At 45.6% G+C, this 12,338-nt stretch overlaps 1 protein-coding gene across 1 annotated transcript in view; it reads left to right on the top strand.

Moving 5' to 3' along the window:
- The first annotated feature begins 569 nt into the window (after positions 1-569).
- LOC139390003 (proprotein convertase subtilisin/kexin type 5-like) overlaps positions 570-12,338 on the top strand; it is a 39,958-nt gene continuing 28,189 nt past the window's right edge. Inside the window, exons 1-4 of the mRNA XM_071137088.1 lie at positions 570-1,143; positions 5,751-5,855; positions 7,989-8,135; positions 11,717-11,860. Of these exons, the coding sequence (XP_070993189.1) occupies positions 964-1,143; positions 5,751-5,855; positions 7,989-8,135; positions 11,717-11,860 (576 nt within the window). The 5' untranslated portion in view covers positions 570-963. The remainder of the gene's footprint in view (positions 1,144-5,750; positions 5,856-7,988; positions 8,136-11,716; positions 11,861-12,338) is intronic.

Below are 12,338 nucleotides of genomic sequence, written 5' to 3'. Positions count from 1 at the left end.
CAACAGCCTTTAGAGGGCCCATTCAAACAGGCAAATACTGTCTCTCAGTCATAGATACAGTATCTGATAGACCATCTTGAGATCTAATTGGGTGTGCCTTTAAGACCCAGCAGAGCTCTGGTAGCACCAAGGGTTATGCTGCATTTGTAACCAAGTGGAAAGTGGGATTTACAACATATGACTCGAATACGTTCATTTGAACGGCCCTCCAATTGGTTATTACTAGTGGGGAAACTCGTATATCATCCCTGAGCTCAGACTTCTCCCACACATGCTGACCTCACCTACTAAGGAAATGACCTCGATAACAGCATTTTCGGCAGTTAAACGTAACAAAACATTATTTATACAAAGCAATCTAGTAATATGGTTTGTTAACTATATAATGTGTTACTACCCAGAGCACTGTATATAAGCATGGTAATTGTACTTTTAGTTCATAGTTGACGCAGTTTGCTGGCCATAGCCCATCGGCGTTTCTCAACGAGTTCAAAACACATGAAAGTATCCAACTGGTTTTTACGATTTCAATTGGTACATTTCCATCTCCCACTTGGTTACGAACGCAGCATTAGCCGTTCTTACTCTTCAGAGTGTCGCTCGTTTTTTTTCGCCACTGTAAAGGGAGAATGAGAACCAACATCCGAGGTCTGGGTGAAAGGAATTAACCAAGGGCACTGTATTCAGACCATAGATTCAGCCATATTATCCTCACTGCTGCTACGGAGAAATACGCAAACTTCGAACTCTCCATGCACGCGGAGAACTCAGAACAGGACCGTCTAACGGGCTTTTGAGGCATTTTCGGTTTCCGTTTTTTTCTTTCCTTGCGTGTAGTCTATGTGGAGCGAACAGTTATACGATAATCTTGCTTGCACTGCCTGCGGCGAGAAGATAAGTTTGGTTGTTTGCCTAGTCGGAAGGAGGACACACGGGTGGCTCTGGGGGGGAAAGTAGTGGAAGATGGTTTGGAACGCCGCTTTGAGAATAGTCTTGATGTGCATCCTGGCGCTCTTGCTCGGTTTTACGTCTGTCCGGTGCAAAGCTCGGATTTACACCAACCATTGGGCTGTAAGGATAAACGGGGGACACGACATCGCTGATCGGATAGCGGGCAAATATGGCTATAAGAATATGGGACAGGTATGTTTGTGGTTCTTCTCAAAAAGTTGTATATATTTTTCAAATAACTTTCAAAATGACTTTCAAAATCAAATCCTGCACTAGTGTTTTTGTTTGATAAATGAAACGTATTTTGATATTGATATTGAACCGTGGTGTTTCGTCACTCGGATTGAAGTTCAATTGTCAAGGTTAGCCACCGGGCCCGGGGACACAGTGGAGAGTCCTCCCACAGGGCCAGTCCGAACGCGCTACCTTCATTCTTATGTGCCTTGATTAAAACTTGAAACTTGAACCCCGGATAGTATCTGGTGTGTGGTTGTGGTTGTGTGTGGCGGGGATCAGCCTATCACAACCGGGACAGACAATGACTGAATGAAGGGGGAGTGTAGTCATTAGGCTCCACAGCGGTGGAATAACAGGTGCCTCCCCCCACACGCAACAGTTACTGCCGAGTATTTCATGGTTCAAAGTAAAAAGGGTCTGCCTGATAAAATCACATTTCAAATCAAATGTTTGGAATTGTATTCGTCACATGCTTCGTAAACAACATGTGTGGACTAGCAGTGAAATGCTTATGGCCCTTCCCAACAATGCAGAGAGAAAGAAAATCGGGATAAACAAGAAAATGTTAAACGCTTCGTAATAGATACGCAATGAGTAACGATAACTTCGCTATACACTAGGTACCCGTACTGAGTTGATGTGCAGGGATACGAGATAGGTAGATATACTACATGACCAAAAGTATGTGGACAGTCCTTCACATGAGTGTATTCTGCTATTTCAGCCAAACCCGTTGCTGATAGGTGTATAAAATCTAGCACACAGCCATGCACACTCCATAGACAATCATTGGCAGTAGAATGGTCTGTGTACTGAAGAGCTCAGTGACTTTCAACGTGGCACCGTCATAGGATGCCTCCTGTCCAACCGTGTGTCTGTCCTCAGTTGCAACACTATGGAAGCAACGTCAGAGCAATAACTGTTTGTCGGGAGCTTAATGAAATGGGTTTCCATGACCAAGCAGCCGCACACAAGCCTAACATCACCATGCACAATGCCAAGCATCAGCTGGAGTGGTGTAAAGCTCGCCGCCATTGGACTCTGGAGCGGTGGAAACGTGTTCTCTGGAGTGATGAATCAACACTTCCTCATCTGGCAGTCCGATGGACGAATCTGGGTTTGGCGGATGCCAGGAGAACTCTACCTGCCCCAATGCATAGGGGCAACTGTAAAGGTTGGTGGAGGAGGAATAATGCTCTGGGTCTGGTTCGGGCTAGGCCACTTAGTTCCAGTGAAGGGAAATATTAAGGCTACAGCACATTCTAGATTATTCTGTGCTTCCAACTTTGTGGCAACAGTTTGGGGAAGGCTCTTTCCTGTTTCAGCATGTCAATGCCCCGTGCACAAAGCGAGGTCCATACTGAAATGGATGGTGAGATTGGTGTGAAAGAACTTGACTGGTCTGCAAAGAGCCCTGACCTCAACCCCATCGAACACCTTTGGGATGAATTGGAACGCTGACTGCGAGCCAGGCCTAATCGCCCAACATCAATGCCCGATCTCACTAATGCTCTTATGGCTGAATGGAAGCAAGTCCCAGCAGCAATGTTCCAACATCTAGTAGAAAGCCTTCCCAGAAGAGTGGAGGCTGTTATCGCAGTAAGGGCAGGAACCTACTCCATATTAATGCCCATGTTTTTGGAATGACATGTTCAACGAGCATGTGTCCGTATACTTATGGTCATGTTGTGTATGTAAATATAACTAGGAATAAAACTGACAGATAGTAAACCTTATCATCAGTACATCGCCTGGTATAGAGTTCCTGGGTGGCAGAGAGCCCGGCTGTACGCACTACCCACTTTAGTGCCTTGCGGTCGGTCGGATGCCAAGCAGTTGCCATACCAAGCCAGTCAAGATGCTCTCGATGGTGCAGCTGTAGAAATTTCAGGATCTGAGGGCCCATGCCAAGCCTTTTCAGCCTCCCGAGGGGGAAGAGGTGTTGCTGTGCCTTCACCACTCTGTTGGTGTGTTTTAGACCATGATAGATCCTTAGTGACGTGGAACACTGAGGAACTGGAAGCTCTCAACCCGCTCCGCTATAGCCCCGTCCATGTGAATGGGGGTGTGCTCTGCTCTCCGTTTCCTGTAGTCCACCATCAGCTCCTTTGTCTTGCTGATGTTGAGGGAGAGGTTGTTGTCCTGGCACCACTCTGCCAGGTCTCTGACCTCCCTATAGGCTGTGTCATCAGTGATCAGGCCTACCACCGTTGTGTCATCTGCGAACTTAACGAGGCTGTTGGAGTCGTGCACGGCCGTGCAGCCGTGGGTGGACAGGGAGTAAAGGAGAGGACTAAGCAAGCACCCCTGAGGGGTCGTATGCGAATCGGGGTGGGTCCAGGGTGTCTGGGATGATGCTGTTGTGAGCCATGACCAGCCTTTCAAAGCATTTCATGGTTACAGATGTGCTACTGATGTGCAGATGTGCAGGTTACAGATGTGATAGTCATTTATACAGGTCGCCTTGGCGTTCTTGGGCAAAGGGACTATGCTGGTCTGCTTGAAACATAATGATATTACAGACTGGGTCAGGGATAGGTTGAAAATGTCAGTGAAGACACTTACCAGCTGGTCAGCGTCAGCGCGTGCTCTATCCACGATGAAAGCCATACTATGTATTCTGACAGGTTGAAAAGGAGTATCGTAGACCAGTAGGGTCATCCAGCTCTCAAACCCCCGCCACCCTTTCTCCCTAGTTATATAGTGGCAATTTACCCCCCCCCCCCTCCCCCTCTCCTTTACGAGAATTGCAATGGGTACAGGTATTTTTATTTGATGAATTTGACAAAAAAATGCTAAACAGTTTTTGCTTTGTCATTCTGGGATATTGTGTGTAGGTCGATGAGGGGAAAAATAAACAATTGAATCCATTTTAGAATAAGGCTTTAATGTAACAATGTGGGGAAAGTCAAGCGGTCTGACTACTTTCCGGATGCACTGTATGCTACCTGCTGTTGCCTTGTGTCTTCCACGTTCTGACAGTGACGCGGTCAAAGCCTGACCTCTGGGTCTATGAGAAATTCCACTGTAACACTTTGTAAAAGTTACCTTTTTTTTTTGTTTTCACTTTCAAATGTATGCCAAGCAAAAATGATTGTTTAACAAACCATACAACTACACTGCTCTTTCCATGACATGGGCTGACCAGGTGAATCCAGGTGAAAGCTATGATCCATTGAGGATGTGACCTGTTAAATCCACTTCAATCAGTGTAGATGAATGGGAGGAGACATGTTAAAGAAGGATTTTTAAACCTTGAGCCATTTGAGACATGGGTTGTATTTGAGTGTTTTGGGCAAGACAAAAGATTGAAGTGCCTTTGTACAGGGTATGGTAGTAGGTGCCAGGCGCATCGGTTTGTGTAAAGAACTGCAACGCTGCTGTGTGTATCGAGTGGTCCACCACCCAAAGGACATCCAGCCAACTTGACTCAACTGTGGGAAGCATTGGACTCAATATCGGCCAGCATCCCTGTGGAATGCTTTCAACACCTTGTAGAGTCCATGCCCTGACGATTTGAGGCTGTTCTGAGGGCAAAAGTGTTGGTATAACTCAATATTAGGAAGGTGTTCTTAATGTTTGGTATATTCTGTGTATATGCAGAAGTCTACTTTTAACAATTGCCACAGAGCATTTTACTAAAACACATTTACATTAGGAACAGTGCCGATGTCAAGTTCGGAAACAGAATGACAGTAAAAATCTCCCTCAGTATTTTGTGAACACGTTTTCTGAAAAACTTTTAAATATCTACTACAAAATTACGTTTCAAAGATGTCTGCTGAAAGAATGGGGTGTCAGCGATGATACCTTGAGTTTGAAAAATCTATTTTGGGGTATTGAACTACAGTAAGCGAAGTGGATCAACACCTGGTAACAGAATTGCATCATGGGTCCTTGATCTGCATTAAACAGAAATGCATATGAATGTCATTCTCTTCATGGTGATGTGTCTGAAGAGGTACACAAAACACCCTCCATTGCAGTTGGCTATATTCTATCAAGCTCCGCCCCCAAGCAAGACCAAATTTGTTTGGTCCAGACCGGACCAAATCTGTACCAATTGTAGACGTCTATGTTTCACATGTTTGGACAGCCCAGTCCGGTAGAGTATATTACATCATACTGTACTCTACTTTACTAAACTCTACTGTGCTGTATTTAACAATACTTTACTGTTCTCTACTGACTATGATTTCACATTGTGGCCAATTCAATTGCAGTCATCCTGTTACAGATTTTTGGATTTGGTAACAGAGTGATGCGTTTTTAATCACTTAATAATTCCTAAACAAAATGATCAGTAAAAACACAGACTTTGTCTCTGTCTGTCTTGTTTAGGAGGTTTGTGTTTCCCGTCAAACTCGGTTGCCGTTTTTGACTTAAGGGACAAATAAATAAATGTTTGATATTTCTGTCTCATTTACATTCATGATGCCACCTCCTGATGTCTTTTTGGCACATAACCCGTGAACGCATCTGAAATTCCAACCTAATTCACACCAGTTCGGATGCAACCAGTGTGTTTACTGTAGACTGATGGCTTGTGTTTTCCTCGGCAGATTGGCGACCTGAAGGACCACTATCACTTCTTTCACAGCAGGACCATCAAAAGGTCGACGCTGTCCAGTCGCGGTGGCCACAGCTTCATCTCGATGGAGCCCAAGGTAAGCCTGTCACCGTCGCCGCCTCAGTGTTCGTGGGCCCCCCAGACGGGTCATTGACACCCGCCTGCATTATTGACAAGTCTCAGAACACCGGCGTTGGTCTTGCCCTGATGATGCGTACAGTCCAGGGCACAATTGTAGCTCAGCACACCGAGCTACACAAAAGTCGACCAACCATAGCGCCACTGAGCATAGTTGTCTTCAACGTGAGATGTATTATACTCGCTTGAAACATTGGCCGTTTTGAACATATTCCACAATACTCCCCTCGGGGCAGGAGGCAGTTTGGCATTGACAGGCGTCACAGAGGGGGAGAGAGAGAGAGCAGTGTTCTCTTTGCCTGTCTTCTTCCTTTGGTTTCTCTTCTGTGTGAGGGGTTGACAGGAAGGAGATGTGTAAATGATGTCAGCTGGCCCTGCAGTCTGAGCTGGGAGTCTGTCTGTTCAGGGATCAGTGTCCTATCATTCTGATGCCAGTCTCATTTTGGGCAGGACTCTATCACGGGTGCTCTGGACTCAGTCTGTGTAGTCGGTTATTTAACTAATCACATTGTTCTGCTTAGTTGTGTAATGCCAGTCATCTCTGTGTTTGTGTGAGAGTCCGATGGGTGTAGCAGGCACGCCTTGTTTGTGTGTGTGTGTGTGTGTGTGCGTGGTCTACCTGTTGGCACGCATGTCTCCGTGGCTTGGAGAAGAGGTCCTTGAGTGTGACCTCACCCTGGGGACCTTTTACCCCATTGAAAAAAATATATATAATATCAGCTTTTATTTAGCAGACGCTCTTATCCAAAGCGACTTACAGTAGTGAGTGGATGCATTTTCGAACCCACAACCCTGGCATTGCACGCGCCATGCTCTAACAACTGAGAAATACGAGACTTCCTCAAAGTAATCACTGATTTATAACAGATTTGGATAGGCAAGGACCTCATCACTTCTACCTATACGTTCATGTCAGATCAGTGATCCCTTCAAGGAAGCGAGAAACGAAGGAAGTATGCATTACAAACCTCTGACTTCAACTGGCACTCCTGCTGTACGGCTGGCCCTTTTGGATCCTGGTTGCCCTTGGTTACTGACCCAGTCAGTGAGAGAGGCAGAGACTGCGATAGAGAGAGAGCCACCTGCAAACCCTTAAGGGGCAAAGCAGAAGCAGTCGTATTTCAAAAGCCCCCAGTCCAGTTCACCATCTGAAGGAAGAGGGAGAGTTCAGATCCGGTTCCTCTCCCTCTTAGTGCACTCTCAAGTCAGTGGCGGAGCTAATGGATGAATGTCTGCTGGGGTCAGACCTCCTGTCCAGGTGACTGTCTGAGGACCGTTGCATAAGGCTTACCACTCGTCATGCACGAACACACGGACGTAGGCAGGCAGACGGAGAGACAGACACACACACTGATGGCTCTGCTGTTCTGAGCTCAGTGAGGTGTGGAAACAGTTACTTTGAACCTGATGTTAATGACAGAGTAAAATGAGCAGAGACTTGTGCCTGCTGTCTTCGCACCAGTCTGATCGCCCCGCCATCACTGTTACACTTGTATATATATTTTTTCTTTCCTTTTTAGACTTCACAACTACATCCTAGGTGTCCCCCACCCCCCCTGTCTTTATGCCTGTGTTTTTCTTGGTCTACCCCATCGCTCACTTTTCTCCATTTTTATTTTATTTTTCCCCTCCGCTCTCTGGAGAGACTGACAGATATTTCCCTCTGATATGAGTGTCTACTTCACTTCCATTGTGCAAAGGTGAGATGCAGCAGTCAGTTATGTAGCTACATATCAAGTATAGGGCTCTAATCTGGCCAGGTTTGAGATTTCCTTGTCCATTTTCTTCTAGAAATAGAAAAAAAATCCTACCCAATGCTCCCAAACTTCTGAGATGAGCCAAGGAATTCTGTGAAATAAATCCACTAGATTTGAGAGATTTGATGTGACCTGTGATGTGTGTGTGTGTGTGTGTGCGCACTTGTCTGTCTGCCAGTGTTTTACTTTGTTCATGTATTTCTCCACACATATTCCTCCATCTCCCATTGTCCACTCAAAACATGCTTGCCCGTAATCCCTTCGTGTTCCTGTTCAGTGATTTGTTGTTTGATATTGTTTTTACTCACTGTCCAATGGTATGCCCTCTTCTTTAGGTGGAGTGGATTCAGCAGCAGGTGGTGAAGAGGCGGATCAAGAGGGATTACAAGGCGGCCCCTCGCCCTCTCTCCAGCCCCGCCCAGACTAGCCCCGCCCAGTCCATCTTCTTCAACGACGCCAAGTGGAACAGTATGTGGTACATCGTGAGTATGCAGATCAGGCCAAACCCCAGGACTCCGGGTCAAGGGTCACCGGACTCACCATCACCCTGACCCACTTAATGGAGGCTTCACAGGCTGTGTGTGAGAGTGAATCTTGGGTGTAGCGTGGCTAATGTCTAGACATCTTCTCACACCTTTTCTAATGACACAGAGAGGATTTAAATGCATACAGCAGTGTGAGATGACTCCGTCTAGGACTGCACAAGCTATGCAGCTCTACACAGACAGAATACTTCACTCACTCGTGGCTGCTAGTCACATCCACGTACAAATCATGGCTCCCTTACGTTTTGTGCAGTTGGTCAGCACTCCGGTCTTTTTCTCTTCTTCTGGGTTCTGTCAATGGTTAACTTGGCAAAGATAATGCCAGTACTTTGACTTTAGAGCTTCCACTTATCTGTTCAGTTTCATAATCGGTTATAGTCAGTCATGAGTGTTCCCTGTTTAGGTATGAGATTTACTAGTCTTTTGTCCATGTTCACGTCTGTTGACGTTTGTTCACCTGGACTTTAGTCTACAACTGACTTTCTCCATCCATCTCTGGACCTATTTAAAAACGGTTGAAACGCTTCCATTCCTTCCTCTCCTCCTTGGACTAATAACTGATCTAGCATGATTGGACAGGTTAAAGCAAGAATTCCAGTTCATAGCTTTCACCAGTCCAGAAAATGTCAGATCAATAACTACTTCAAAGAACGGCGGAGGGAAAGTTGCATTTTCAAAGGATTCGAACAGGGCCCATGTCTATGGAATCAATCAACCAATCAAATGTATTTATAAGGCCCTGTTTACATCAGCAGGGGTCACAAAGTGCCATACAGAAACTCAGTCTAAAACCCCAAACGGCAAGCAATGCAGAAACCTAGAGGGGAACCAGGCTCTGAGATACATACCTACACGTATGTATGGCAGGACCAAATCGGAGCGATGGGTAGGAGCAAGCCCATGTAGTGCTTTGTAGGTTAGCAGTCAAACCTAGAAATCAGCCCTACTCTTAACAGGAAGCCAGTGTAGGGAGGCTAGCACTGGAGTAATATGATCAAATATGAGGATTGTAACACAGGATTGTAAGTGAATGTTATAGCTCCTTCATTACTTTAGTTGGAATAGGGTCCAGTATGCAGCTTGAGAGTTTAGAGGCCATGACTGTTTTCATGTATGTGTCAAGAGATACAGGATGAAATAACTTGTCTCCATTGATCCTAGGTCCTGGCAGTTCTGTGCAGACTCAGGACCACTGAGCTTTGGAGAAATACGCAGATTCAAAGAGGAGTCCGTAATGAGCTTTTTAACGATCATGAACTTTTCATTGAAGAGGTTCATGAATGTATTACTGCTGAAGTGAATGCCATCCTCTCTTGTCTAATGCTGCTTTTTAGTTAGATGTGGACAGTATCAAAAATAAATGTTGGATTGTTCTTATTCTCCTCAATTAGGTTGGAAAAATAGGATGATGGAGCAGCAGTGAGGGCTCTTCGATACTGCACGGTCCTGTCTTTCCAAGCTAGTTGGAAGACTTCCTGTTTGGTGGAGCGTCATTTCCGTTCCAATTTTCTGGAAGCTTGCTTCAGGGCTTGGGTATTTTCTGTGTACCAGGGAGCTAGTTTCTTGTGACAAATGTTTTTTGTTTTTAGGGGTGCGACTGCATCTACGGTATTATGCAGTTAGGTGGTTAACCGATTTGTCTACCCCAACGTCCTTGGGTAGGTGGAGTCTGGAAGGGAATCTCTGGGTTGTCCGAGAATTTTATAGCACGTATGACTATGGCAATGAATAGGTCCGGAGACATGTTGGACAAACCCCACTGAGTTGATAATGGCTCCGAAAGCCTTTGAGAGTGGGTCTGTGGACTTTTCCATGTGAATGTTATGGTCACCAAAAATGTGAAAATGATCTGGCATGACTACAAGGTCCGATAGGAATTCAGGGAACTCATTGAGGAACGCTGTGTATGGCCCAGGAGGCCTGTAAAACAGTATCTATAAGAAGTGATTGAGTTGGCTGCATAGATTTCATGACTCGAAGCTCAAAAGACAAAAACGCAGTAATATGTTTTGTTTAAGTTGAAATTTGCTGTCGTAAATGTTAGCAACTCCTCTGCCGTTGCGAGATTTGCCGGGGATATGGTCACTAGTGTAACCAGGAGGAGAGACTTCATTTAACACAGTAAATTCGTCACTCTTGAGCCATGTTTCAGTCATGCCAATCACATCAAGATTACAAATTAGTTAATTGACTATAACTGCCTTGGAAGTGAGGGATCTAACATTAAGTAACCCTATTTTAAGATGTGAGATATCGCAATCTCTTTCAATGATGACGGGAATGGAGGAGGTCTTTATTCCAGAGAGATTGCTAAGGCGAACACTGCCATGTTTTGTTTTGCTCAACCTAGATTGAGGCACAGACACTGTCTCAATGGGGATAGCTGAGCTGACTGTGCTAGTGGCAGACTCCACTAACCTGGCAGGCTGGCTATCTCATTGTGGAGCTAGAGGAGTTAGAGCCTTGTCTAGATTGTCATAGATAAGAGCACCCCTCCAGCTAGGATGGAGTCCGTCACTCCTCAGCATTCCAGTTGTGAGACTCTGCTGTAGAGCTCATCACTCCCCCTTAACTGGGAGGAAGCCAAAGACAATGACTTGATGCCGACACATCTTTCTAGCTAATTTACACGCTGAAGCTATGTTGCGCTTGGTGACCTCTGACTGTTTCATCCTAACATCGTTGGTGCTGACATGGATAACAATATCCCTATACTCTCTATACTCGCCAGTTTTATCCTTAGGCAGCACCATATTCAGATTTGCCTTTACGTCGAGAGATGATTCTTTTTTAGTCTAATATTGTGGGTAATGGAGTCGCCAATGACTAGGGTTTTCAATTTGTCAGAGCTAATAGTGGAATGCTTCGGCAGCTCAGACCCCATAACAGGTGGAGGAGAGGCCGGTTGAAAGATTCTGTCGGCTGAATGAGCGACACCGGTTGAGAATACCGGCAGCATTTCCTTCCAGAAACCGTGAGAAAATTGTCTGGCTGCGGGGACCGTGCGAGGGGATTTGTACTATCTGTACTTACTGGTGGCACAGACGCAGTTTCATCCTTCCCTACACTGAAATGACCCTTGCTCAACGATTGCATCTGAAACTGTGCTTGCAACACGGCTATCCTCACCGTAAGGCGATCCTTCGACCGGTAGATTATGAGTACAGCAACTGCAATTGGAAGGCATCATGTTAATGTTACTACTTAGCTTCGGCTGGTGGAGGTCCTGACGAACCATGTCCAGGTAAAGCTTTCCGGGGTGAAAAAGGTTGAATGAAAAAAGTAGAGCGAGGAGAAAAGTTAGACGTTGGTAAATCTATCTAGTAAAACGTTAAATGTTTGGCAGATAGCCAATTAGCAACAAGCAGCACAACAGCACGGAGACACACTGTTGCCACAACACAGATGTGGCTCTTTGTTCTAGAATTATAATGACCACATAAGTGGGTTGCTAGTTTTGTTTCAGCACTATTCCAGTGACGTGTGCGTGTGTGTGTGTGTGTGTGTGTGCGTTCCAGCACTGTAACGATGACATCCATAACTGCCAGTCAGACATGAACATAGTGGGGGCGTGGAAGAGGGGCTACACCGGGAAAGACGTGGTGGTCACCATCCTGGATGACGGCATAGAGAGGAACCACCCCGACCTCATTCAGAACTACGTGAGTGTGTACTGTATGTTTGTGGGTGCATGTACAGCGAGTGTACAGAACATTAGGAGCGCCTGCTCTTTCCCAGACATAGACCAGGTGATTCCAGGTGACAGCTATGATCCGTTATTGATTTCAACTGTTAAATCCAAATCAGTGTAGACAAAAGGGAGGAGACCTGTTAAAGAATCATTTTTAAGCCTCGAGACAATTGAGTCATGGATTGTGTGTGTGCCATTCAGAAGACGTGTTAACTGCAACGCAGCTGGCATTTTCACGCTCAACATTTCCCAGTGTTTCAAGAATGGTCCACCACCCAAAGGACATCCATTCAACTTGACTGTGGGAAGCTTTGGCGTCAACACAGGCCAGCATCCCTGTGGAATGCTTTCGTCACCTTGTAGTGAAGGTGTTCCTAATGTTTTTACACTCAGTGTATGTGTGTGTGAGGGTTTTGGAATGGGGTGTGTGTGTGGGGGTGTTAGAATGG

This window comes from Oncorhynchus clarkii, chromosome 30 (genome assembly GCF_045791955.1).
Source record: "Oncorhynchus clarkii lewisi isolate Uvic-CL-2024 chromosome 30, UVic_Ocla_1.0, whole genome shotgun sequence".
Classification (NCBI taxonomy): domain Eukaryota; kingdom Metazoa; phylum Chordata; class Actinopteri; order Salmoniformes; family Salmonidae; genus Oncorhynchus; species Oncorhynchus clarkii.
This window is presented reverse-complemented; position numbering and strand designations above follow the sequence as displayed.